Raw genomic sequence first — 27,727 nt, forward strand, 5'->3', positions numbered from 1 at the left:
CTTTGACAAAAGTTCAAAGTAAATTTATTATCAAAGTTCATATATGTCACCATATACAACCCTGTGAATGAATTCAATAACCATAAAGGAATTAGTGAAAGACTGCCCCCAACAGGACAAACAACCAATGTGCCAAAGACAAACCATGCAAATACAAAAGAGAAAAAAAAATAAATAAGCAATACATGTTGAGAACATGAGATCAAGTTGAAAGTGAGTCCATAGGTTCAGGAACAATACAATGATGGGGTCAAGTGAAGTGACATTATCCCCTCTGGTTCAAGAGCCTAATGCTTGAGGGTTAATAACTGTTCCTGAACTTGGTGTTGTGGGTCCTGAGGCTTCCGTAACTCCTTCCCAATGGCAGCAGCAAGAAGAGAGCAGGATCTCTGAGTGGTTGTGGTCCTTGACGATAGATGCTGCTTTCCTGCGACAGGGCTTTGTGTAAGTGTACGTAATGGTGAGTAGGACTATAGCTGTGATGGACTGGGCCATATCCACACAAAATGCTGGAGGAACTCAGCAGGCCAGGTAGCATCTATAGACAAAAAGTACAGTCGAAGTTTCGGGCTGCCTGACCTGCTGAGTTCCTCCAGCATTTTGTGTGTGCTGCTTGGATTTCCAGCATCTGCAGATTTTCTTTTGCTTTGGCCATGTCCACTACTTTTTGTAGGATTTACCATATAAAGACATTGATGTTTACATATCGGGCTGTGATGCAACCAGTCAATAAACTCCCCACCACATATCTATAGAAGTTTGACAAAATTTTAGCTGTCATGTCGAATCTTTGCAAACTAAGGAAGTGGAGACACTGCCATGCTTCCTTCATAATTGAACTTGCGTTCTGGGCCCAGGGTGGGTCCTCTGAAATGATAACGCCAAAGAATTTTAAGTTGTTGATCCTCTCCACCTCTGATCCCTGAGGAAGTGTGATTCATGGATCTCTGGGTTCCTCCACAGGAAGTCAATATTCAGCTCTCTGGTCTTGCTGACATTGAGTGAGAGGTTGACATTGTGGCACCACTCAGCCAGATTTTCAATCTCCCTCCTATATGCTGATTCACCAGCAGTCTTAAACGTGGCAATGGAGCTGCGCTTAGCCTCACGGTCCTAAATATAAAATGAGTAGAGCGGGGGGCGAAGCACACAGCCTTGTGCTGAAGGAGGTTGTGGAGGAGCTTTTCTTGCCAATCCAAACTGACTGGGGTCTGCAGGTGAGGAAATAAAGGATCCAAATGCACAAGGAGGAATTGAAGCCAAGGTCTTGAAGCTTTTTAATTAGTTTTGAGAGAATGAGAATATTGAATTCTGAGCTGTAGTCAATAAAGGCATCATGATGTATATACCTTTGCTGTCCAGATGTTCCAGGGTTGAGTGGAGAGCTAATGAAATGGCATCTGTGGCAGACTTGTTGAGAGATTAGAGCAGATCCAAATTGCTCCTTAGGCAGGAGTTGGTATGCTCCATCAGCAGCCTCTCAAAAAGTTTCATCACAGTGGATGTATGTGCTACTGGACGATAGTCATTGAGTCAGGTTGCGGCATTCAGAGCAGCAGGGATGATTCAATAGTGAATAATATTAGACTCCAAAATAACAAGTCATGGCGAGCTATAAAACAAGAGAGAACACATACTGAACACAACAGGCAACAAGTCGAGGAGCAAATTCTTCAGGCTGGCTGGTTTCACAAGTGAACAAGCACCATGGCTGAGACATGAGTTTAAATAGGCTGCAGGTGACGAGTTAGAAACCAGCAGCAGGTGACTCCTATTAGCTGTGTGGATACTGGGAGGGCCAGATAGATTGTATTAGATTGTGATGGAGTTAAAGTTCAAAGTAAATTTATTATCAAGGGACGTATACCATGCACAACGCTGAGATGCATTTTCATGAAGTTCCCACAGGAAAACAAAGAAATGCAATAAAATCCACAAAGAAAGCAGTAACAAACATCCAATGTGCAGAGGAGACTAAACATGCAAATAATAAAATGTAAGCAAAGAATATTGGGGCAAGTAGAGCCTTCCAGCCAGTCGAGAAGCTCCATGGCTGCAGGGCAGCTGCTCCCGAACATGGCAGCATGGAGCACCGGAGTCCTGCACCTCCTGGCAGATGATAGCAGTGAGAAGAGAGTCAGGTGGGCTTACGTGGGGGTGAGAACAACTGCTACAAAAATTGCTCCCGCAAGGTTAATTTATAAATCCAATCAAGCATAGTGAGATAGAAGTTCATGCTTGATAGTTGTCGATGAGAGTTTTAACAGTATCTTTAAGAAACATGCTTTGCCTGTTTTGTGGAATGTATCTTTATGAAGATAGAAAGCCATTGTTGAATATGTGGCTCAAGCCTGGGTTTACTTTAAAACACAACACCAGAAGAGTAAGCTATACTCCACTCAATAGGCAAGATTTTCTCTACAGTAATGGTGACTTCTTAATAATGTGCATCCTCTCAGTATTCAGTTCAGTGGATCTGAATAAAAAGCATCTAACAAGTGGCCAAAGCATCAGCTCTCAAATGGATGTTCCACCTCAATGTTTTGGAGAAGATTTTAGCAAGTATTTTATCAGATTACCATATCTCGGAAAACTATATCTATTTTCTGAAATTTAGTGTTTGAAGCTTGGTATGGAAACACCAATGCTCTTAAGTGGAAAATCCTTCAGAAAGTAATGGATATGGACCAGTCCATCATTTGGTAAAACCCTCCCCATCATTGAGCACATCCACAGGAAAGCAGCATCCATCATCGAGGACACCCACCATCCAAGGCACTGCTGTCATCGGAAAGAGCTTCGCGGCATTTTGCCACCTGTGTGGTGGACAGAGACTGATGCTGTGGGCCTTTTCCAGCTGTTCCTGCCTTTGGTTTATGGATTCCGTTTCATTCCGAATGCTGGTGCTTGCTTTATTGCTTGATTTGTTTTGGTTTTTTCCCTGTCTATTGGGTGTTGGTCTTTTTTTTAATTGGGTTCTTTTGGGTTTCTTGTTTGGTGGCTGTCTGTAAGCGGAAGAATCTCAAGATTATATAATTTATACATGCTTTCATAATAAATGTACTCTGAACTTTGAAGCAGATACATTAGCCTCAGGACTCACACCACCAGGTTCAGGAATGATTATTACCCCTTAAACATCAGAGGAAAACTTCACTTACCCAATCATTGAACTGTTCCCACAACCTATGGGCTAACTTTCAAGGACGCTTTATCTCATGTTCTTGATATTTACTATTATTTCTTTTGTATTTACACAGATTGGTGTCTTGTGCACATTGGTTGTTTATCCATCTTGTTGGATATGTTCTTTCATTGTTTCTATTGTGTTTCTTGGATTTGCCATGTATACACGTAAGAATATTAATCTCAGGGTTGTATCTGGTGACAAGTATGTATTTTGATAATAAAATTTACTTTGAACCTGAACTTTTCTGTTTTTTGTTTTAAGCCTCCTCTAGATTTCCTGGCAGAATCAACCTCTTTTGGCCAGATTTATCAGAGAGAAAGAACAAATCAAGTGGTGTAGGATGTACCATGTTTGATTAAAGGGCACCAGGCAACAGTCTTGGTATTACATGATAGAGCAAGCCATAAAGTTTTAAAAGAGCCAATATTTGGCATTTATTTCATGAAATTGTATACTGAATGGTCATGAGAAAACATCTTAATTTCCATTTTTGAAAAATGGATCTACTGGTATAGGAACACTGACTTTATTTACATTTTGCTTTACAGGTATGGCTTATGCCCTTTTGGCAGCCGTTCCCCCTGTGTATGGTCTCTACACATCTTTTTTCCCCGTGCTCGTGTACTTCATATTTGGGACGTCCAGACACGTTTCAGTAGGTAAGCTTGGCATCTGCAGGGGAAAGGTAAGAATTATTTAGATTCACAGTGATAGGACACTACAGCAGAGAAATGGGCCTTCATCCCACCTAGTCTGTGCTGAACTATTATGCTGCCTAGCCCCATCAATGTGCACCCTTATTATAGCCCTCCATATCTCTCCCATGCAAGTACTTATCCAAATTTTTTAAATATTAAAATCGAACCCGCATCCATCTCTTGCACTGGCAGCTTGTTCCACACTCTCACCACCCTGAGTGAAGAATTTCCCGTCGTGTTACTCTCAACATTTCACCTTTCATCATTAACCTCTAATTCTAGTGGCCGTACGAGCAGCAAGGCCTGGTTATGTGACCACTGATGCAAGGCAGGAAATCTCTGGAAAGTTGTTGATAAATGACTGGGGTCACCCGTCTTGTAAAGACACTGCCCAGAAGAAGGCAATGGCAAACCACTTCTGCAGAAAATTTTTCTACAAATGATCATGGTTGAGGGACCATGATCACCTACATCATACGACAATGATACCGCTCATAATTATGTACTGTGTGCCTTTATCAAATCACCCCTCATTCTCCTACACTCTAGGGAATAAAGTCCTAACCTATTCAACCTTTTCCTATAACTCAGGTCTTCAAGTCCTGGCAACATCCTTCTAAATTTTCTCTGCACCTTTTCAGTCTTGTTGATATCCTTCATGCAAGTAGGTGACCAGAACTACACACAATACTCCAAATTAGACCTCACCATGTGTTATACAACTTCAACATAACATCCCAACACCTGTACTCAATACTTTGATTTATGAAGGCCGACATGCCAGAAGCTCTCTTTACAACTTTCTGAATGATGCTTATAGTTTCTTTGACTCCATCTTTATTTATTTTTGTCTTGCTATAGGGTCTTTTGCAGTACTGAGTGTCATGCTGGGAACCATAACAGAGAGGATGGTTCCAGATGAAAACTTTGTGATCAGTTCTATGAATGCTACAAATGGAACTGTGATTGACGAAATGGCAAGAGACATGATGAGAGTGAAAGTTGCAGCCACAGTTACTTTCCTTTCAGGGATCTTTCAAGTGAGTTGTCACAATGAAAATGGCAACTGTTATTGATATGGGGCAGAAAAATGGAAAGATGTGATTGAGGGCTCCAACATTTAAAATATAAAACATATAAAGTTAGCAATACAGGTACAGCAAGTTATTGGGAAGCAATTAGAAAGCAATTTAAAACCTATTGAAAAATTGGCCTAAATGCAGTGCAGACAAGACTTTGCAATTTAATTTTTCCCACAATTAAAAGAAGTACATGAATTTTTATAGCGACTTCCATATCATTTTCAGGATATCCAAAGGTACTCTACAGCTAACGAATATTGTTTGAGGTATAGTCACTGCTGTGTGCTAGTATGGCAAGCATCTGTTCACCCACAGTAATTTCATGTGTACAGCAATGCCAGCTTGAGCTTGCAAGATTGTTAAGATGTATTATTTTCTGGTATTGTTCAGTGAGGGCAACTAGTGGCCCAAAGGTTCAAGCTAATTCTCCTGCTGTTCTTCAAATGGGATCTTGTATATCTACTTCAAAGGTAAAAGACAACAACTTTCAGTAGTGCAACACTTAGATATTTTACTGACCTTTCTGGAGCATGACTTGAACCATAGCGTGGACCTCAGTTCAATCCTGGTCTCAGAGTCTACCTGTGCAGGATTTACACAGCCCCTGCTTGGCTTTCCTCCAAGTGTTTCCGTTTCCTCCCATATCACAGAGATGAGCTGGTAGGTTGTAAATCAACCTTTTGTGTAGGTTGATGGTTATTTGTGAGAGAATGGGAATAATGGGATCATTTCTTTCAGAAGCTGGTATGAACAAATGGGCTGAATGACTCCTTTGGTATTGTGAGAGTACTTTCTGCAGAACTGACTGTTATGTTGAGAAAGATAACAGAGAAGGTGTGCTACATACTGAGCCACCTTTAGCACCCAAGTAAGCACAATCCATCTCTATTCCAAGCACATAACTCAATATCTGAGCAGCAACTCACCCTATTTCTCATCCCCTATCTGCTTGTCACCCAGTTCTTCACTAGCCAGCCACCAACATGGCAGTCAATGGCTTGTGCTTGTATGCCTAAATCTGCCTCTGATTTGCTCAAAGTATTAAAGTCAGCTATCAGTAAAGAAAGGGAGAACAAGATATAGGCTTAAGGAGAACACCAGTGAAATCTTTTGTTTGCGATCTTTGAGTTGTATTTGCCAATTGACTGTCAGTCATTTCTGACATCTTAATGAGGCATTGCAACTAAGAGGAAGCAATGTCTTAGAGCTATTCCACTCACTAATTTACCATGGACTGGTGTGTGAGAGAGGGGTCAGCACCTAAAACATTACACTATCATGAACCAGGGAAGTCAGGTAGGTCCCTCATTGAGAATCAAAGACAATTCAGTACTTACTGGAAATAGTTCCATTTTAACAGGAAGATTCTTGTCAGAACGTTTCTTAATCCTAGCTTCCATTCAGATTTAGATGGGTTTGATGTCATGTACACCAGGGTGCAATGAAATTCCTTGCTCACGTGAAGCTCACAGAGCAAACTTTACACATGGCAACAATAAATATACAGTAACAGCAAAAAAAAGAGGAAGACACATATATTTCAATTTGTTTTATTTAGAGATACAGTATGGAACAACAAGCCACATTGTGCCACCCAGCAACCCCCAGTTTAACCCTAGCCTAATCAGAGCACAATTCACAATGACCATTTAACCCACTAACCGGCATGTTTTTGGATTGTGGGATGGAACTGGAGCACCCGGAGGAAGCATGTAGTTCACAGGGAAAGTTTTCAAACTCTTTAAAGACAGCATCAGAACTGAGCTCCAAACTTCAGAGTGGTTGAGCAGTAACAACATTGCCGTAATTGATACATTACCAGGTGCCCCGCAGTGCAGTCTGATGTAGTGCAAAAAGAAACAAATGCTAAAATGACATTTTATTCCATTATCAAGTCTTTTGGTGGGAAGCAAAACAAAGTGACTGCAAGAGAATACTGGAATTTGTTTATTATTCTCACATGTACCAAGCTACGGTGAAACAATTATCCTGAATGCTGTTCCTGCAGATCAATTTGAAAGCGTTGAGGTAGAACAAGTTAAAATGATAACAATACAGAACGAAATGGAGCAACTACAGAGAGTTCAGTGCAGATAAACAATAAAGCACAAGATTGTTAACAAAGTAGATTATGCAGTCAAAATTCCATCTTATCATACTAGGGATCAATTATTACTGTGGGGTAGAAGCTGTATCTTATGCCTGGTGAGAGAGATTGAGGGGTGGTATGGGGTGGGGCGAGGGGTGGCCAGGGTCTTTAGTTATGCTGTATGCTTCACTGAGGCAGCAAGAAGTATAGACAGTCCGTGAAGATGAGGGCTGGTTTCCACGATGCAGATTCTTACATTCATGAACAGAGTGCAGCCAGACAGTGTCGTATGGTGTCGTGATAAAAAGTGTGTAAGGATGGCCAGGGACATGCCAGCTTCCTTAGGAGGTAGAGGCACTGGTGAGCCTTCCTGGCCTTGACATCAACATGATTGGATCAAGACAGGCTGTTGGAGATGTTCACTCCTAGGAACTGGATTCTGGAATCGTTCTAGAGGACTGAAAAATTGCAAATGTCACTCCATGCTTTAAGAAGGGAGGAAGGCAAAAGAGAGGAAATTATAGAGCAGTTAGCCTGACTCCAGTGGTTGGGAAGATGGTGGAGGTCAATATTAAGGATGAGGTTTTGGGGTACTTGGAGGCTCGTGATAAAATAGATGCGAGTCAGTAGGTTTTCTGAAGGAGAAATCTTGCCTGACAAGTTTGTTGGAATACTTTGAGGAAATAATAGGCAGGATGAACAAAGGAGAGTCAGTGGATGTTGTTTACTTTGATTTTGAGAAGGACTTTGACAAGGTGCTGCACATGAGGCTACCAAACAAGATAAGAACCCATGTTATAAAGATATTAGCATGGATAGAAGATTAGCTGACTGGCTGGAGGCAAAATGTGAGAATAAAGGGATTCTTTTCTGTTTGACTGTGCTGGTGACTAATAGTGTTCTGCAGGGGTCGGTGCTGGTACCACTTTTCACGTTATACGATAGTGATTGGGATGACAGTATTGATTTTGTGGCTATGTTTGCAGATGATACAAAATAGGTGGAGGGGCATGTGGTGTTGAAAAAGCAGGGAGTCTGCAGAAGGACCCAGTTTGCGAGAATGGACAAAAAAGTGACAGATGGAATATAGTGTAGGGATGCATACGGTCAAGCATTTTGTTAGAATGAATAAAGACATAAAATATGTTCTATACAGGGTGAAAATGCAAAAATCAGAGGTGCAAAGCGACTTAGGAGTCCTCATGCAGGATTCCATAAAGGTTAACTTGAAGATTGTATTGGTGGTGAGGAAGGTAAATGCAATGTTAGCATTCATTTTGAGAGGACTAGTATACAGGAGCAAGGATGAGATGCAGTGGCTTTACGTATAAGACATAGGTCATGTTACAATTGGAATATTGTGAGCAGTTTTGGACCTCTAATCAAAGAAAGCTGGCATTGGAGAGGGTCCGGAGAATGTTCATGAGAATGGTCGCAGGAATAAAGGATAACATAAGAGGAGTGTTTGGCTCTGGGCCTGTACTTCCTGTGGTTCAGAAGAATGAAGGGGAACCTCATTGAAACCTACTGAATATTGAAATACCTAGATTGAATGGATGTGGGAGTCTAGGACTAGAGGGTACAACTTCAGAATACAAGGGTGCCCCTTTAGAACAGAGATGAGGAGGAACTTCTCTAGTCAGAGGGTGGTGAATCTGTGGAATTCATTGCCTCAGACAGCCATGGGGGCCAAGTCATTGGTTATCTTTAAGGAGAGGTTGATAGGTCCCTGGTTAGGATACACATCAAAGGCTGTGAGAAGGCAAGGTGATGGGATTGAGAAGGAAAATTATTGAATGGCTGTGCAGACCTGTTGGCCCTGATAGCCTAACTCTGCTCCTATGTTCTGTGGTCTTATGAACTTGAAGCTTTCTTGTAATTTCTAGGGTAGGGACATGTTTGGCACAACCTTATGGGCTGAAGGACCAGTGTTGTGCTGTGGGTTTTCTATGTTTCTTTCAACCTTCTCAACCTCAAAGCCATTGATGTAGATAGGAGAATGTGCACTGTCCATCTCCCCACTTCCAGAAGTCAATGACCAGCTCGTTAGTTTTACTGACAATATAGAACATAGAACAGTACAGCACAGTACAGGCCCTTCAGCCCACGATTTTGTGCTGACCCTTAAACCCTGCTTCCCATATATCCCTCCACCTTAAATTCCTCCATATACCTGTCTAGCAGGCTCTTAAAATTTCATTAATGTATCTGCCTCCACCACTGACTCAGGCAGTGCATTCCATGCCCCAACCACTCTCTGAGTAAAAAAAACCTTCCTTTAATATCCCCTTTGAACTTCCCACCCCTTACCTTAAAGCCATGCCCTCTTGTATTGAGCAGTGGTGCCCTGGGGAAAGAGGTGCTGGCTGTCCACTCTTGTCTATTCCTCTTAATATCTTGTACACCTCTATCATGTCTCCTCTCATCCTCCTCTCCAAAGAGTAAAGCCCTAACTCCCTTAATCTCTGATCATAATGCATACTATCTAAAGCAGGCAGCATCCTGGTAAATCTCCTCTGTACCCTTTCCAATGCTTCCACATCCTTCCTATAGTGAGGCGACCAGAACTGGACACAGTACTCCAAGTGAAGCCTAACCAGAGTTTTATAGAGCTGCATCATTACCTCGCGACTCTTAAACTCTATCCCTCAATTTACGACAGCTAACACCGCATAAGCTTTCTTAACTACCCTATCTACCTGTGAGGTAACTTCCAGGGATCTGTGGACATGTACCCCCAGATCCCTCTGCTCCTCCACACTACCAAGTATCCTGCCACTTACTTTGTGCTCTGCCTTGGAGTTTGTCCTTCCAAAGTGTATCACCTCACACTTCTCCGGGTTGAACTCCATCTGCCACTTCTCAGCCCATTTCTGCATCCTATCAATGTCTGTCTGCAGTCTTCGACAATCCTTTACACTACCCACAACACCACCAACCTTTGTGTCATCTGCAAACTTGTCAACCCAGCCTTCTACCTCACATCCAGGTCGTTAATAAAAATCACAAAAAGTAGAGGTCCCAGAATGGATTCTTGTGGGACACCACTAGTCACAACCCTCCAATCTGAATGTACTCCCTCCACCACGACCCTCTGCCTTCTGCAAGCAAGCCAATTCTGAATCCACCTGGCCAAAGTTCCCTGACTTCTGACTTTCTGAGTAAGCCTACCATGTGGAACCTTATCAAATGCCTTACTAAAATCCATGTAGATCACATCCACTGCACTACCCTCATCTATATGCCTGGTCACCTCCTCAAAGACCTCTAACAGGCTTGTTAGGCACGATCTGCCCTTCACAAAACCATGCTGACTGTCCCTGATCAGACCATGATTCTCTAAATTCCCATAGATCCTATCTCTAAGAATCTTTTCCAATAGCTTTCCGATCACAGATGTAAGGCTCACTGCTCTAAAATTACCCGGGCTATCCCTACTACCTTTTTGAACAAAGGGACAAAATTCGCCTCCCTCCAATCCTCCGGTACCATTCCCGTGGACAACAAAGACATAAAGAACCTAGCCAGAGGCTCAACAATCTCTTCCCTCAACTCATGGAGCAGCCCGGGGAATATCCCGTCAGGCTCCGGGAACTTATCCCTGTATTTTAACAACTCCAACACCTCCTCTCCCTTAATATCAACATGCTCTAGAACTTCAACCTGACAATGAGGGAAGGTTGTCATCACAGTGTCGCTAAATACTGTCTCCTTCCTGTACTCCAACTTGTTTTTTGAGATCCATCCCACTAAGCTGGTATCATCTGCAAACTTCAGATCAGATATGCAATGCATGTAGGATGCAAAATAAATGTGCTCTGTACATTCTATGTGAAATGGAGGTTGCTGTTTTCTTCCACCACTAATTAAAATGAGTTTTATTTGTCTTATCATGGACTTCACCCAAGTTCAATCTCATATCCATAAAGATGCATTCAAGGTGATCAAGCTGTATTAATCATTTTCAATTGCCTGTACTCACAAAGGGCATGTAACTCGAGCTAATCAGCAGTCTAAACAAGTCACAGCTGAAGGGAAGACAGGCTACCAGAAGGTTGCTGGGTTGAGGAACAATGTTACTGATATCTGTAACTTGTGTTTCTTCTCTTTGCACAGATCATGTTGGGGATGATACAATTTGGATTTGTTGTCACATACCTTTCTGACCCTCTTGTCAGAGGGTACACCACAGGGGCAGCGGTCCATGTGCTGGTGTCACAGCTGAAGTATGTATTTGCTATCTCTATCCCCAGAAGGGAAGGACCTCTTTCACTAGTCTATGTGAGTAACAATGGCATTTATAATTGTAAAATAGGGTTTTCAACTATAACTGGAATTTTCAGCTACCGTTATTGTTGGTCTCATTCTCACAAATAACTTTCCACTGTACTTTCCAGTGCCTTGGAAATGAAACATGAACTTTAATTGACATTTTCAATGTCGTTAAAGGAACAGCCATAGGCAATGTGCCTTCTTGAGCAATCTCTGCCGTTTATTAAGGTGATGACGGACCCTGTGCCATGTCTACAACCCCACCCCCCTGCTGGAAGCCAATATTCTCTGATCCCTTAGCATCAAAGATCAGGAGGACACCATCTGAGCCAATGACAGTGCACAGGGATTTGCTGCCAATGTTATTGATACAGGGATGGCTAAACTCAAGGAGGGAATCAAAGAGACGATAAGAAATTTAAATTTGTGTCATAATCGTAGAAACTGCTGCAAAGTCTGGGCGCTCTGGCAGATGAGCAGCTGAAGGAGGAAGGCAATCACTCATGTGAGAATGCTTGCATTCCAACCAATTGGGCTTTCTTTGATTTTCTGTTTAACTCCTTTCTTTTCGTTTCAGTTTTTTCAGATTTAGATCAAAGCATAGTAACAACAATACTTTAGTCCACATTCTGGGAAAGATTAGTAACTTAGATGCTGTTAAAGGAGCAGTATTAATTTAGGTCTAGTTACTGCTTTTGAACCACAGTGATGGAGTTACAGTGTTTTTAGTTAACGGATCCTGTGTATCTGGCGTTTATTATTTTCCTTTATTCTCTAGAGTTCGTAACAAAACTCAGTGTTTGTGTCTCTTCCTTAGCACGTGCTTTCACCCAGCTCATGGTGATTTATGAACTGGAAACCAATAGAGGTTAGAAGCTATAGCAAGACAGACAGACAGACTTTATTCATCCTGAGGGAAAATGGGTTTCATTGCATCCGCACCAACCAAGAATAGTGAAGAAATATAACAATATAAAACCATAAATAATACTAAGTTAATCATGCCAAGTGGAAGTAAGTCCAGGACCAGCCTATTGGCTCAGGGTGTCTGACACCCTGATGGAGGAATTGTAAAGTTTGATGGCCACAGGTAGGAATGACTTCCTATGACGCTCAGTGTTGTATCTCAGTGGAATGAGTCTCTGGCTGAATGTACTCCTGTGTCTAACCAGTACATTATGGAGTGGATGGGAGACATTGTCCAAGATGGCATGCAACTTGGACAGCATCCTCTTTTCAGACACCACCATCAGAGAGTCCAGTTCCACCCCCACAGCATCACTGACCTTACAAATAAGTTTGTTGATTCTGTTGGTGTCTGCTACCCTCAGCCTGCTGCCCCAGCACACAACAGCAATCATGATAGCACTGGCCTCCACAGACTCATAGAACATCCTCAGCATCGTCCAGCAGATGTTAAAGGACCTCAGTCTCCTCAGGAAATAGAGACGGCTCTGACCCTTCTTGTAGACAGCCTCAGTGTTCTTTGACCAGTCCAGTTTATTGTCCATTCGTATCCCCAGGTATTTGTAATCTTCCACCATGTCCACACTGACCCCTTGGATGGAAACAGGGGTCACCGGTGCCTTAGCCCTCCTCAGGTCCACCACCAGCTCCTTAGTCTTTTTCACTTTAAGCTGCAGATGATTCTGCTCACACCATGTGACAAAGTTTCCCACCGTAGCCCTGTACTCTGCCTCATCTCCCTTGCTGATGCATCCAACTATGGCAGAGTCATCAGAAAACTTCTGAAGATGGCAAGACTCTGTGTTGTAGCTGAAGACCAAGGTGTAGATGGTGAAGAGAAAGGGCGACAGGACAGTCCCCGTAGATAAATAGATAGGCAAATTAGTCCAGCTGAGTGTGCATTATACGGCTAATTGTAAAGAGGTGCCCAGATGAAGGGCTCGATCCAAGATATGTGATGCACCATCAGTAACTCTCGGAGACGGGAGGCGAACAATAGGCTTTTATTAGCAGCAAAACAGAACACAGCATCTCGGAGACTAAGGGGGGAGCAGTGCCTCCAATCGCCTTTATACAGGGGTCTGTGGGAGGAGCCACAGGAGCAGTCAGCAGGGGGGCGTGTCCAGACAGGTATACATAGTTTACCACAATATGTCCATTTTCTTTCATAGATGCTGCCTGCCTCAGTTTCTCCACCTTCTTATTTGTTGCTTCAGACTACAGCACCTGCAGTCTCTTGCATCTCCACTAACTAAAATTCCATTCTAAAATTCGAAGAAACATAGAAAAACCTACAGCGTAATACAAGCCCTTTGGCCCATAAAGCTGTGCCAAACAGGTCCTTACCTGAGAAATTACCTAGGGTTACCCATAGCCCTCTATTTTTCTGAGCTCTGTATACCCGTCTAGGAGTCTCTTAAAAGACCCTATCATATCCACCTCCACCACCGTTGTTGGCAGCCCATTCCACACACACACCACTGTCTACGTTTAAAAAAAAAACAGCTTAACCCTGACATCTCCTCTGTACCTACTTCCAAGCACCTTAAAACTGTGCCCTCTCATGCTAGCCATTTCAGCCCTGGGAAAAAGCTTCTGTCTATCCACACGATCAATGTCTCTCATCTTATACACCTCTGTCAGGTCACCTGTCATCCTCTGTTGCTTCAAGGAGAAAAGGGCAAGTTCACTCAACCTATTCTCATGAGGCATGCTCCCCGATCCAGGCAACATCCTTGTAAACACAAAGTACACTGCAGATGCTGGGGTCAAGGCAACATGTACAACAAACGGGAGGAACTCAGCAGGTCGGGCAGCATCTGTGGAAATGACCAGTCAACGTTTCGGGCTGAGACCCTTCATTAGGATGTCCTTGTAAATCTCCTCTGCACCCTTTCTATGGTTTCCACATCCTTCCTGTAGTGAGGCGACCAGAACTGAGCACAGTACTCCAAGTGGGGTCTGACCAGGGTCCTATATAGCTGCAACATTACCTCTCGGCTCCTAAACTCAATCCTACGATTGATAAAGGCCAATGCACTATATGCTTTTTTAACCTGTGCAGCTGCTTTGAGTGTCCTATGGACTCGGACACCAAGATCCCTCTGATCCTCCACACTGCCAAGAGTCTTACCATTAATACTATATTCTGCCATCATACTTAACCTACCAGAATGAACCACTTCACACTTAGCTGGGTTGAACTCCATCTGCCACTTCTCAGCCCAATTTGCATCCTATCAATATCCCATTGTAACCTCTGACAGCCCTCCACACTATCCACAGCACCCCCAACCTTTGTGTCATCAGCAAACTTACTAACCCAATTCCTAGCTCAATTCTACAATATGATGCGAAGAAAAAACATCATACAACCTATGAAAATTAATAGGCTGGTTGAAATTGTTGTTGATTTCAACTTCTAACAGTAGCTGAAAATAGAAGGTGATGTATGAGTCATTCGTAATGCTCACAATAACCTTCCTTTGCAAATTAGTAGGAGTTTATTATAAAGGTTAACACAACAGTAACTGTTCTGTTGCCACCAGCAGTTAAAATCTCTTCTATTTGTTTTAATTTGAACTTTACTCCACCTACTGAATGTCAAGGGAAAGGCAATAAGCAAAGTGATCAGGAGGATAATATTCAAAACAGTTGATAGATCTCAATTGCCAATGTTCAGAAAGAACACAGAAAACAGGCAAGTTTAACGAGTTGTTGTTCATTAATCAAAAGCTTGCAAACCAAATGTACTTTCCAATGAACTCGGTCACTGGCACAGACTCCCCCAACTTTCATTAAAGGGCAGGACTTAAGGGGAAGCAGATAAAAAATTATATATTATTATAATCATTAGGGATAATAATTTGATAGAGGCATAACAGCAATGAAAGATTTTTTGTTGACCGACTTTCTGTGTTGATAAGACCATGCCTTATCTGTATCCTAATTCTATTTAACTGGTTTGGGTACATTCCTCAACATACACTCAGTGGCCACTTTATTAGGTATATCTGTGATCCTGCTCATTAATACAAATATTTAATCAGCTAATCATATGGCAGCAACTCAATGCATAAAAGAAGGTCAAAAGGTTCAGTTGTTGCTCAGATCGAACATCAGGATGGGGAAGAAATGTGATCTAAATGACTTTGACCATGAAATAATTGTTGGTGCCAGAGTAGGTGGTTTGAGAATCTCAGAAACTGCTCATCCTTTGGGACCTTCACAGACAGTAAGCTTTAAAGTTTACAGAGAAAAACAAAAAAAATCCAGTGATTGGCTGTCCTGTGGGTGGAAATGCTTTGTAAATGACAGGGTTCAAAGGGGAATGGCCAGACTGGTTCAAGCTGACAGGAAGGTGACATAATTCAAATAACCACAGGTTACAACATTGGCATGCAGAAGAACATCTCTGAATGCACAACACATCAAATGTTGAAGTGGATGGGCTACAGCATCAGAAGGCCATGAGTGTACAGTTAGTGGCCACCTTATTGGGTGCAGGAGGTGCTTAATGAAGTGGACACTGAGTGCACAGTACCAAAGCTCCAAGAGCCTTAGGACTCAAACAATCAGGTTACTACCCCTCAACCATCAGGCTCTTGAATGGCAAGGGCCAAACTATCCGAGTCCATCAGAGGGGCAAAACGTGCACACACCCAGCGAATCCACAGCCACTTCCAGGACAGCGGCGACACGCGGCGCATGTGGAAGGGCATCCAGGACATCACCAACTACAGGACAACATCACCTGACTGTGTGGGTGATGCCTCCCTCCCAGATGCGCAGAATAACTTCTCCGCTCATTTTGAGGTGAAAAATTATGTGGTGGCAAGGAAGTCCACCCTTCCTTGAAATGACCAGGTGCTGTGTCTCACCATGTCTGATGTGAGAAGAACCCTGTGCAGGGTCAACCCACGGAAGGCTGCTGGACCAGACAACATCCCTGTAGAGTGCTCAGAGGATGTGCAGACCAGCTAGCAGATGTTCTCACTGACATCTTCAACATCTCCCTGAGCAGCGCCACCATTCCAACGTGCTTCGAGGCCGCCACCATCATCCTCGTGCTAAAGAAGCCTTGTGTTCTGCCTCAATGACTACCGTCCTGTTGCACTTACATCCATCATCATGAAGTGTTTTGAGAGGCTCGTCATGAGGCATATCAAGACCCTACTGCCCCCCTCACTGGACCCCCTGCAGTGTGTGTACCGTCCCAACCGCTCAACAGATGACGCCATTGCCATCACCCCCCACCTGGCCCTAACCCACTTGGACAAAAAAGACACAAACATTCAGATGCTGTTCATAGACTTCAGTTCAGCATTCAACACAATCATCCCTCAGAAACTGATTGGAAAGCTGAGCCTACTGGGCCTGAACACTTCCCTCTGCAACTGGATCCTGGACTTCCTGACTGGGAGACCTCAATCAGTCCAGATCGGGAGCAGTATCTCCAACACCATCACACTGAGCACGGGGGCTCCCCAGGGTTGTGTGCTCAGTCCACTGCTGTTCACTTTGCTGCCCCACGACTGTGCTGCAACACACAGCTCGAACCACATCATCAAGTTCGCCAATGACACGACCGTGGTGGGTCTCATCAGCAAGAACGACAAGTCAGCTTACAGAGAGGAGGTGCAGCGGCTAACAGACTGGTGCAGAGACAACAACCGGTCTCTGAATGTGAACAAAACAAAAGAGATGGTTGTTGACTTCAGGAAGGCACGGAACGACCACTCCCCGCTGAACATCGATGGCTCCTCAATAGAGATCGTTAAGAGCACCAAATTTCTTGGTGTTCACCTGGCGGAGAATCTCATCTGGTCCCTCAACACCAGCTCCATAGCAAAGAAAGCCCAGCATCAAAGAAAACATCTCTACTTTCTGCGAAGACCGAGGAAAGTCCACCTCCCAACTCCCATCCTCATCACATTCTACAGGGGTTGTATTGAGAGCATCCTAAGCAGCTGCATCATTGCCTTTTTTCCGAAATTGCCCCATCTCAGATTGCAAGACCCTGCAGTGGATAGTGAAGTCAGCTGAGAAGTTCATTGGGATCTCTCTTCCCGACATTATAGACACTTACACTACACGCTGCATCCACAAAGCAAACAGCATTATGAACGACCCCACGCACCCCTCATACAAATTCTTCTCCCTCCTGCCATCTGGGAAAAGGCACCGAAGCATTCGGGCTCTCACAACCAGACTATGTAACAGTTTCCTCCCCCACACCATCAGACTCCTCAAAACCCAAAGTCTGGACTGACACCAACTTACTGCCCTCTACTGTTCCTATCGTCTTGTTTATTATTTATTGTAATGCCTGCACTGTTTTGTGCACTTTATGCAGTCCTGGGTAGGTCTGTAGTCTAGTATAGTTTTGTCTGTGTTGTTTTTACGTAGTTCAATGTAGTTTTTATACTGTTTCATGTAGCGCCATGGTCCTGTAAAACACTGTCTCATTTTTACTGTGTACCGTACAAGCAGTAATGGTCAAAATGACAATAAAAAGTGACGACTTGAAGGGGATAACTTCACCTGCCCCATCATGGAAATGATCCCATACTTTCAAGGACACTTTATCTCATGTTCTTGATATTTATTACTGATTTCTTTATATTATTGTTTCTTTTTGCAATTGTTGTCTTCTGCACTCTGGTTGAAAGCAATAGTTTGGTAGTCATTCATTGATTCTGTTACAGTTACTATTCAGTAGATTTGTTGAGTATGCCCACAGGAAAATGAATCTCAGGCTTGTATATGATGATATATATGTACTTTGATAATATTTATTTTGAATTTTGAACTTTGATAGCAAAAAACAGTCAATTTCTGACTTTAAAATTAACCATCTTTTACCTGAAAAATTGCTTTTTAACATTTCTCCAGAACAGGACTCTATGTGTTGTTTTCCATCTATCCTTAGACAAAGCTAAAAATAAAAATAGATTTCCTTCTATTTATTCCTATTAAATACATTTAATGATCCTTAGTTCTTGGATAGATCTTCTCTCCAAACTGAAGCACGGAGTCCATGAGTGACATTCCAGAGCTGTACTGAGGGAATCCTGTAGTATGTACAGCATATGTACGGAAATAAACAGTCTATATTTTGGGCTGAGACCCTTTGTCGTGTCAGGAAAGGAAGAGGGCAGAAGCCAGAATGACAGGGTAGGGGGAGGATGGGGACTATAAGTAGGTAGGTGATGGGTGAGAGAAGAAGTTTGGACAGAAAGGAATGATGTGACAGGCTGGGAAGTGATTGGCACAAGAGGCAAAGGGCTGAAGATGAAAGAATGTGAAAGGAAGTGACAGTAGACTCTGCAATAAAGGGAAGGAGGGTGGGAGCCAGGGAAGGAAGGCAAAGACGATAGCAGGTCTTGAGGATGGGGTGGGGAAAGAGAAGGGTAAAGGGGTCAAAGTCCAAAATGTTGATAGTTCTTTTCCCTCCATAAATGCTGCCTGACCTGCTGAAAAGTAGCGTGGTTTAGGTGCCAATAAGTTTTATAAATAGTTTTTGTATTTATTTCAAAATGTTAATATAAGGGAGAAGTAAAAGAATGCAGCACCCACAAAATGCTGGAGAAAATCAGCAGTTCGGGTAGGTCAATTCACAAGAGATGCACCTGGCAGCAAGTTGTGGTGTAGCCAGCTCATGAAGTGACCATTCTGTGTCCATTCAGTCTTGTATGTGAGTCATTTCCTTAATAAACCTTGTCTATTTACTAGAGTAAGTCTGATAATCCTAAACACATGAGATTCTGCAGATGGGGTCTTTCTTCTCCCCTCCTTTCCAGTCCTGATGGAAGGTCTTTGCCTGAAACGTCAACTCTATTCCTTTCATCAGATGCTGCCTGAACTGCTGAGTTCCTCCACAGCGTTTTGTGTGTGGCTCTGGCAATGGTAGTTACTCTGGAGATGCCCACTAAGCAAAGTTAAAGAACACTAAGTACCTCCTAAGAAACAAGCTGCTGGGGAATAGAACAGGTTGAGGGGCACCTGTGTGATGAAATGAATTTAGGTTGAAACCCAGATCGGGACTGAGAATGGAGATGCAAGCTAGCCAGCATAAAGAGAAGGGCAGTAGTGGAATTTAAAAGAATGTGGGGCGGGGGGGGGGGAGGGATCTCATTGAAGTCTACTGAATGTTGAAAAGTCTGCATAGGGTGGATGTGGAGAGATTGTTTCCTATGGTGCAGGTATCCAGAGCTGAAGGGCACAATCTCAAAATTGAGGGGTGACCCTTAAGAACAAAGGTGAGGAGGAATTTTTTTTTTACCAGAAAGTAGTAAATCTGTGGAATGCTCTGCCACAGATGCGGTGGAGGCCAAGTCCCTGGGTACATTTAAGGTGGAAATTGATTGTTTCCTGGTTGGTCAGGGCATCAAAGGATATGGCAAGAAGACAGGTGTATGGGGCTGAGTGGAATCTGGAATCAGCTATGAAAGAATGATAGAGCAGACTCAATGGGCTGAATGGCCTAATTCTGCTCCTGTGTCTTGTGGTGTCATGGAGACAGGAGTCTGAGGTGATTGGTGGTTTGAGGATGGGAGGTGGGTATAAAATGACAAGTAGATTGCACCTATAAGAGGGGAGTAGGATTAGAGTTGGAAGGCAGAGGCAGCTGTATGATAGATGGAGGAAGAGAAAGAGAAAGGCAAAAAATTGAAAAGCTTGGAGTGAGGTAGAGCGAATGAGTACTTGGAACACAAAGTGCTGAATTTGATAAGTAAAGGAGGTAATAATGGGAACCATTAAGGGAGAGGTGAATAGAAGCTACGCTGTTTCTTAGAGTACCTATGCTTTTTAAGTTTCTGTGAGTTTAGAGTTTACGTACTCCCAGGGCCTCACAACTAAGCCCAGATGTTCACCCTGGGGTAACTAAACACTTGAGTGGTACACACACAAAATGCAGGAGGGGCTTCGCAGATCAAGCAGCATCTATGGAAATGAAGAGCAGAAAATCAAAAGAACGTCCAGTAAGCGGCACTTCAGGGAGCGAATACACTTTGTTAATGAGAGACGTCAGAGGCCAATAGCCAGACTGGTAACCTGTGTGTTACATCTCCAAGAGCATCTCTGAATACACCTCATGCCGAGTCTTGAAGTGGATTGGCTACAACAGAAGAAGACCACAAAAATACATGATGTGGCCACTATATTAGGTACAGGAGGTAATATAGAGTGAATATAGAGTGAATGCAAGCAGGCTTTTTCCACCAAGGCTAGCGGAGAAAAAAACCAGAGGACATGGGTTAAAGGTGAAGGGGGAAAAGTTTAAAGGGAACATTAGGGGGAGCTCACTGAGTGTAGCTCTCAGTCATTAGACGATGCATTCAAGTCTCTCTAAAGTACACAGTACATCACAGTATATCACTTGTCTTGATAGTATTTGTTCATATGGTTCTTTTTGTTCCTAACAGACTTTGATCGATGTGTTCAAAGAAATACACTTGACAAATATTGGCACACTGGTTGTCAGTATTATTGCCATGTCCACAATGTTGGGTGTGAAGATCCTAAACGACTGCTTCAAATCTAAGTTACCAATGCCAATTCCTATTGAACTCATTGAGGTAAGTACAGGATTTGTCCGTTGGTTGTTGAAGTAGGCTTTCATTTAAACACACACACACATTTCACATTTACTGCACCAACATTGTTCAAGATGCCTGGAAGTTCTGCTTCTTCTTCACCCTCTTTTCCTTCTCCACTATTAGCCCTCGTTCTTCTCACTTTCCCCCTCTCTAAAACATGGAAAGAAGACAAAATCCTGATGACATTGCAAAAGCACTGATATAAAGTATCAGTGTTTCAATCAATTTTGCAACTTTAAACAAAAACCTAATAAGTAACAAGTAATTCTGCTAATTTGGACTTCTGAGTAGAAAATCAATCAATGAGTTTGAGAATCCTGTGTGTTAATAAGACCATAAGATACAGGACAGAAGTAGGCCATTTGGCCCATCGCGTCTGCTCCACCATTCAATCATGGGCTGATCCAATTCTTCCAGTCATCCCTATACCCTGCCTTCTCCCCATACCCTTTGATGCCCTGACTAATCAAGAACCTATCTATCTCTGCCTTAAATACACCCAATGACTTGGCCTCCACAGCCATTTGTGGCAACAAATTCCACAGAATTACCACCCTCTGACTTAAGTAATTTCTCTACATCTATGTTCTAAAAGGATGTCCTTCAATCCTGAAGCTGTGCCCTCTAGTCCTAGAATCCCCTACCATGGGAAATAATTTTTCCATATCTAATCTGTTAAAGGCTTTAACATTCAGAATGTTTCTATGAGATCCCCCCCCCCCACTCCTATGGAGCCCAAAACTGCACACAATACTCCGTGTGGTCTCACGAGTGCCATATAGAGTCTCAACATCACATCCCTGCTCTTATATTCTATACCTCCAGAAATGAATTCCAACATTGCATTCGCCTTCTTCACCACCAATTCAACCTGGAGGTAAACCTTTAGGGTATCTTGTACAAGAACTCCCAAGTCCCTTTGCATCTCTGCATTTTGAATTCTCTCCCCATCTAAATAATTGTCTGTTTATTTCTTCCACTAAAGTGCATGATCATACACTTTCCAGCATTGTATTTCATTTGCCACTTCTTTGCCCATTCCCCTAAACTATCTAAGTGTCTCTGTAGACTCTCTGTTTCCTGAACACCACCCTCTCCTCCACCCATCTTTGTATCATCGGCAAATTTGGCCACAAGTCTATTAATCCCATAGTCCAAATCATTGACGTGCATTGTAAAAAGCAGCGGTCCTAACACTGACCCCTGTGGAACTCCACTGGTAACCAGCAGCCAGCCAGAATAGGATCTCTTTATTCCCGCTCTCTGTTTTCTGTCGATCAGCCAATGCTCCACCCATGCTAGTAACTCCCCTGTAATTCCATGGGCTCTTATCTTGCTAAGCAGCCTCATGTAAGGTACCTTGTCAAAGGCCTTCTGAAAGTCCAAGAACGCCACATCTACTGCATCTCCTTTGTCTACCCTGCTTGTAATTTCCTCAAAGAATTGCAGTGGGTTTGTCATGCAGGATTTTCCTTTCAGGAATCCATGCTGGCTTTGGCTTATCAAAACATTGAAATGTTATCTCAAAAAAGATTTTTAAAAAGGCTAATTTTATTTTCTACTCTCAAATAGGTGGTAATTGCCACAGTGATTTCATCGAATGTTGACCTGACTGGAAAATATCAAATCCAAGTTGTTGGCGAAATTCCTAAAGGGTCAGTCGATAGTGAAATACTTTCTTAAAAGGGGTAACTGAAGTGCTTAAATTATCTGGGAATTGTTTAAATCACTCTTGTTGTGTTACAATTTCTCACCTATTTGAACATAATTGTATCCTGTCCTGTATTCCTAATGCAAAGCTGTACTCAGAAGAAACATCAGTATGAGAAGAAGCAAGTGTGCTTTGAGCAGTTCGTGGAGAACACAGACTTTATCTTTTTTTGAAGTACAAATTGAATTTTATTGTCATTCAATCACACTTTGCCCTTTGCCCCTCCTCCTATTAGTAGAAACCGCCAAGCTTAGTAGCAACGACACGTGAAGGCCAGGAGATGGACTTGATTGTCAGAGGCTATTTGAGATGCCCACCAATGGAGTATTTAATAGATGGTGGGAGCTTATCCCCACTACCTTCCTCAGCTATGTAACCTTAAGGAACCTCCTAGAGGTTAACAAGATTTTTTTGTGGCTTACAGTTCCGACAACAGATCTGCAAGCTCCAGTAGCTTCTGCTGTTTTTTGTGTGAGAGCTTTGGAAACTTGTCTGTGGAGAGCCACAGCACTTGTCCAGACTCAGCCTCAGCATTTGTAAACCCTTACCTGGATTATTAATGTCAAGTACTCTAACCATTCTTGCATGCTGCAGTGACTTCTCACTAAGTCACTTACAGAGATCTAGCTCATTGCTAGGTTTGACGCTCGGTTCTTCCATGGCATGGCGAAAGCTTGATTTCCAGGACTGATAAGCTTTGACCAGCAACTAACCCGGACATCAGCAGTTTGAGAGGAGGGGATTGCACTCAGATCCACTGCCCAGGTAGAAAAAGGCAGCTGCAGGTCTTGGCAGTGTAACTGAGCTTTGACCAGTGACCAATCTGCATTTGGGTTTGATTAGCAAGAGCGAATTGAAGGAAAACAGGGGCAAGTACATTGTCAGAGTGGGCAGAGTCAGGGTGGTGATCTCAAGGCCTTTGCTCTTCGCACTTCAGCGAAGAAGGGCTTCAGTCAGAGAAGCCAAATAAACAAAGGCTCTAGGGAATGATATTTTCCCCTCCCCTCCTTTAGGATGGTACAGATGCCAGGCAGAACAGTTGAATGCTCCTTTTGAGGGATGTGGGAAGGCAGGGAGACCTTCAGTGTCCCTGAAGACTACAACTGCAAGAAGTACATCCAGCTGCAGCTTCCAACAAATCATGTTAAGGAGTTGGAACTAGAATTAGATGAACTCCAGATCATTCTAGAGGGCATAAAATAAGATTTTTGGATCATTGGGCTCTTTTCCAGGGAAGATGGGACCTGTATGTTAGGGACAATTTGCACATGAACTGGAGGGGTCTAATATCTAACAGGAGGGTTTGTTAATGCTGCATGGTGGGGGTTAAACTAGAGTTGCAGGGATTTGGAAACCAGGGTGCCAGAACAATTTGTGGAGAGGTTGTGGAAGCAGATGTTGATAAGATCTCAGACAAAACCAGGAACTAAAAAGTTGTGCATGATGTGACAATTGTCCTAGTATTTCAATGCAAGAAGTATCATAGAAAAGGCAGATGAGCTCGGAGCATGGATCAACACCTGTAATTAGCCACCATTGAGACTTGGTTGCAGGAGGGGCAGGACTGACAGCTCAGTATTCTGGGGTTCTGTTGTTTTAAGCATGTCAGAGCAGGAGAGATTAAAGGCAGAGGGATGGCATTACTAGTCAGAGAAAATGTCATGGCAGTGCTCCATCAGGACAGACTGGAGAACACCACTAATGAGGCATTATGGGTGGAATTGAGATGAAAAGGTATGACCCTGTTAATGGTGCTGTATTACAGACCACCCTACAGTCCAGGGATTTGGAGGAACAAATTTGTAAAGAGGTCACAGACCGGTGCAAGAAACATAAGGTTGTTATAGTAGTGATTTTAACTTTCCACATAAACTGGGAATTCCATACTGTAAAAAGACTAGAAGAGAGAGAGTTTGTCAAATGTGTTCACGAAAGTTTCCTTCATCAGTATGTGGTAGTCTCAACAAGAGAGCATGGAATGAGACAGAGCAGATGACAGATGGAACACTTTCCATCCAGTGACCATTAGTTTCGAAGTAAATATGCAAAAAAGATAGGTTTGCTCCTTTGGACTGAGATTCTATATTGGAGAAAGGCATTAGAAAATGATCTGTTATGTGTGGATTGTGACAGGCTGCTTTCTGGCAAAGGTGTACTTGGAAAGTGGGAGCCCTTCAAAACCAAGAATAGACAAAGCTTGTATGTGCTCATCAGAATAAAAGGTGAAGATAACAATTGTGGGGAAACTTTGGTTTTCAGGAGATATTGAAGCCCTGGTTACGAGGGAAAAGGAGATGCTCATGGAGTTCAAGAAATGCAAGAAAGCACTTCAGAAAGAAATCAAGAAGGCATGTGTTGCTCTAGCAGACAAGGGGAAGGAGAATCCTGAGGATTCTACAGATATGTGAAGGTCAAAAGGATTGAAAGGGACAAAATAGGTATTCTGGAAAACCAGGGTGGTAATCCATGTGTGGAGCCAAAACAGATGGGGGAGATCCTAAATCCATTCTTTGCATCTGTATTTACTCTGGAAGCAAGCAGAGACTATAGAAACACAGCAAAGCGACACCAATTTCATATTAAAGATTACAGGAGGAAGTGTTTGCTTCCCTCAGGCAAATCAGGGTGGATAAATCCCCAGAACCTGACAAGGTGTTCCATCGGACCACGCGGGAAGCAAGTGTAGAAATTACTGGGGCCCTAGCAGAGATAGTTAAAACATCCTTAGCAACAGAAGTACCAGAGAATTGGAGGTTGCCTAATGTTGTTCTGCTGTTTAAGAAGGGCTCTAAACAGAAACCAGGAAATTAAAGGCTGATGAATCTGAAAGCTATGGGAAGGTATTCTAAGGGAGTGGAATAGACATGGACTGTTTAAGGGTAGCCAGGATGGTAGATCATGTCTAACTAATCTTACAGTTTTTCGAGGAAGTTACCAGGAAAGGGACGAAGGCAAGGCAGTGGATGCCAAGGCATTTGACAAGGTCCTGCAAGGGTGGGGGGGTGGGGGGGGGCTGGTCAAGAAGGTTCGGTCGCTTGGCATTCAGGATAAGGTAGTAAATTAGATTAGACATTGGCTTTGTGGGAGAAGCCAGAGAGTGATAGTAGAGGGTTGTCTCTCTGGCTGGAGGTCTGTGACTGGAGATGTGCTGCACTGATCAGTCCTGGGTCCTTTGTTGTTTGTCATTTGTATCAATGATCTGGATAATAATGTGTTTAATTGGATCAGCAAATTTGCAGACATCACCAAGATTGGGGGTGTAGTGGACAGTGAGGAAGGCTATCATGGCTTAAAGAGGGATGTACTACAGTACATCAGCTGCAAAAATGGGCTGAAAATGGCAGATAGAATTTAATGCAGACAAGCATGAGGTTTTACACTTTGATAGGACTAGTTAGGGTAGGTCTTGCATAGTAAATGCTAGGGCACTGAGGAGTGTGGTTGAACAAAGGAATCTGAGAATACAAGTATGTAATTCATTGAAAGTGATGTGACAAGTGGATAGGGTCGTAAATATGGTTTTCAAAGCATTGGCTTCATGAATCAATGTACTGAGTACAGGAGAAGGGATATTATGTCAAAGACGAACAAGATGTTCGTGAGGCCCAATTTGGAATATTGTGTACAGTTTTGTTCACCTACCAACAGGAAAGATATAAGTAAAGTTGAAAGAGTGTAGAGAAAATTTACAGGATGTTGCTGGGTCAGGAGGACCTGAGTTATAAGGAAAGATTGAAAAGGTTAGAAATGTATTATTTAGAACATAGACTATTGAGAGGAGATACAATAGAGGTGTAGATAGGGTACATCGGGCTTTTTTTCACTCAGATTGGGTGAGTCTACAACCAGAGGTCATTGATTAAAGGCGAAAGATGAGAAGTTTAAGGGGAACATGAGGGGAAACTTCACTCAGAGGATCATGAGAGTGTGGACTGAGCTGCCAGCACAATTAGTGCATGCAAGTTCGATTTCAGTGTTTAATGTAAGTTTGAATAGGTGCATGGATAGTAGGAATATGGAGGGCTATGTTCTCAGTGTAGGTTAATGGGAAGAGGCAGCTTAAATGGTTTTGACATGGTTTAGATGAGCCAAAGGGCCGTTTCTGTTCTATACTACTCTGTGACTCTATAATGAGCAGATTGCTTGTTCAACACTTTCAGTCCTGCTGAGACTAGGAACTGACAAGCCAGATACCAAGCCAAATCCAATGCACCTTCAGCTTCTGAATGAAATCATTGTGGAAACCACTGTCAAAGACTGCAAAAGCTTCATACAGCCGTTCTCCCTTGAGCATACTTGCAGTAGCCTCTAACACATGCTCTCTCCATGTAGATGTGTGCTTTTTCAATGTGCATCTCAACTCTGTACTTAGTGAATATATTTAGCATCTCTGTATTCAAAGCACCATTGCCACTCATGTGGTTACCTTGGATGATATAAACTTCAAATGTTCGAAAGGCATTTACAGAGGTTTTAGCCACTTCATTTTTATCTGCTTACTTTTCTTTAAATTTCAAAATCACATTTATTCATTATAAAAATTAAACAGTGCAAAACATTTACATTCACAGTCAGTACATTCAGCAATATTCAGTATCCTCTCCTGGTAGAGGGATTTTTAAATTTTTGAAATATATAAAATTATATTCACGATAAAATATATACAAAAGAATAAACAATGTAAAACCTTTCACATTCATGGTCAATACATTTAGCAGTGTTAACTCATATTTTTAAAAACCTTAGCACCATTACCACCATCACATGGGGTGATGCACCATCACAATATTTGCAGGGCTTTCACACACAACTCAGTTTTCTACTATAAAGATATGGAACCAACTTGTACCATGGTCCTTCCCCACAAAGCCTTTGTACTTCAGTGCATCCCTCAGCATGTCCTCCTGCAACCTGGAACAGAGTTCCACAGAACCCTAGGGTTCTGTGAGGGGCTCCCGATGAGATCATGACTTAAAACAAAATAACTATTATATTTTGAACTGTACATGATATTAGCGCTCGCAGTGGTGGGCAGTGATCGAACAGTCCCATTGGCAATCTCAGCCCACTAAGACAGTGCCCAGTAAGGACGTGTTTATTTTGTTGAATCCACTCT

At 42.8% G+C, this 27,727-nt stretch overlaps 1 protein-coding gene across 1 annotated transcript in view; it reads left to right on the top strand.

Annotated features, from left to right (window-relative positions):
• Positions 1–27,727, top strand: part of LOC132377873 (cadherin EGF LAG seven-pass G-type receptor 3-like) — a 511,939-nt gene that overhangs the window by 437,883 nt on the left and 46,329 nt on the right. Inside the window, exons 38-42 of the mRNA XM_059944310.1 lie at positions 3,739–3,853; positions 4,709–4,928; positions 11,176–11,340; positions 20,727–20,879; positions 22,473–22,555. Of these exons, the coding sequence (XP_059800293.1) occupies positions 3,739–3,853; positions 4,709–4,928; positions 11,176–11,340; positions 20,727–20,879; positions 22,473–22,555 (736 nt within the window). The remainder of the gene's footprint in view (positions 1–3,738; positions 3,854–4,708; positions 4,929–11,175; positions 11,341–20,726; positions 20,880–22,472; positions 22,556–27,727) is intronic.

The sequence above is a fragment of the Hypanus sabinus genome, chromosome 19, assembly GCF_030144855.1.
Source record: "Hypanus sabinus isolate sHypSab1 chromosome 19, sHypSab1.hap1, whole genome shotgun sequence".
NCBI lineage: Eukaryota > Metazoa > Chordata > Chondrichthyes > Myliobatiformes > Dasyatidae > Hypanus > Hypanus sabinus.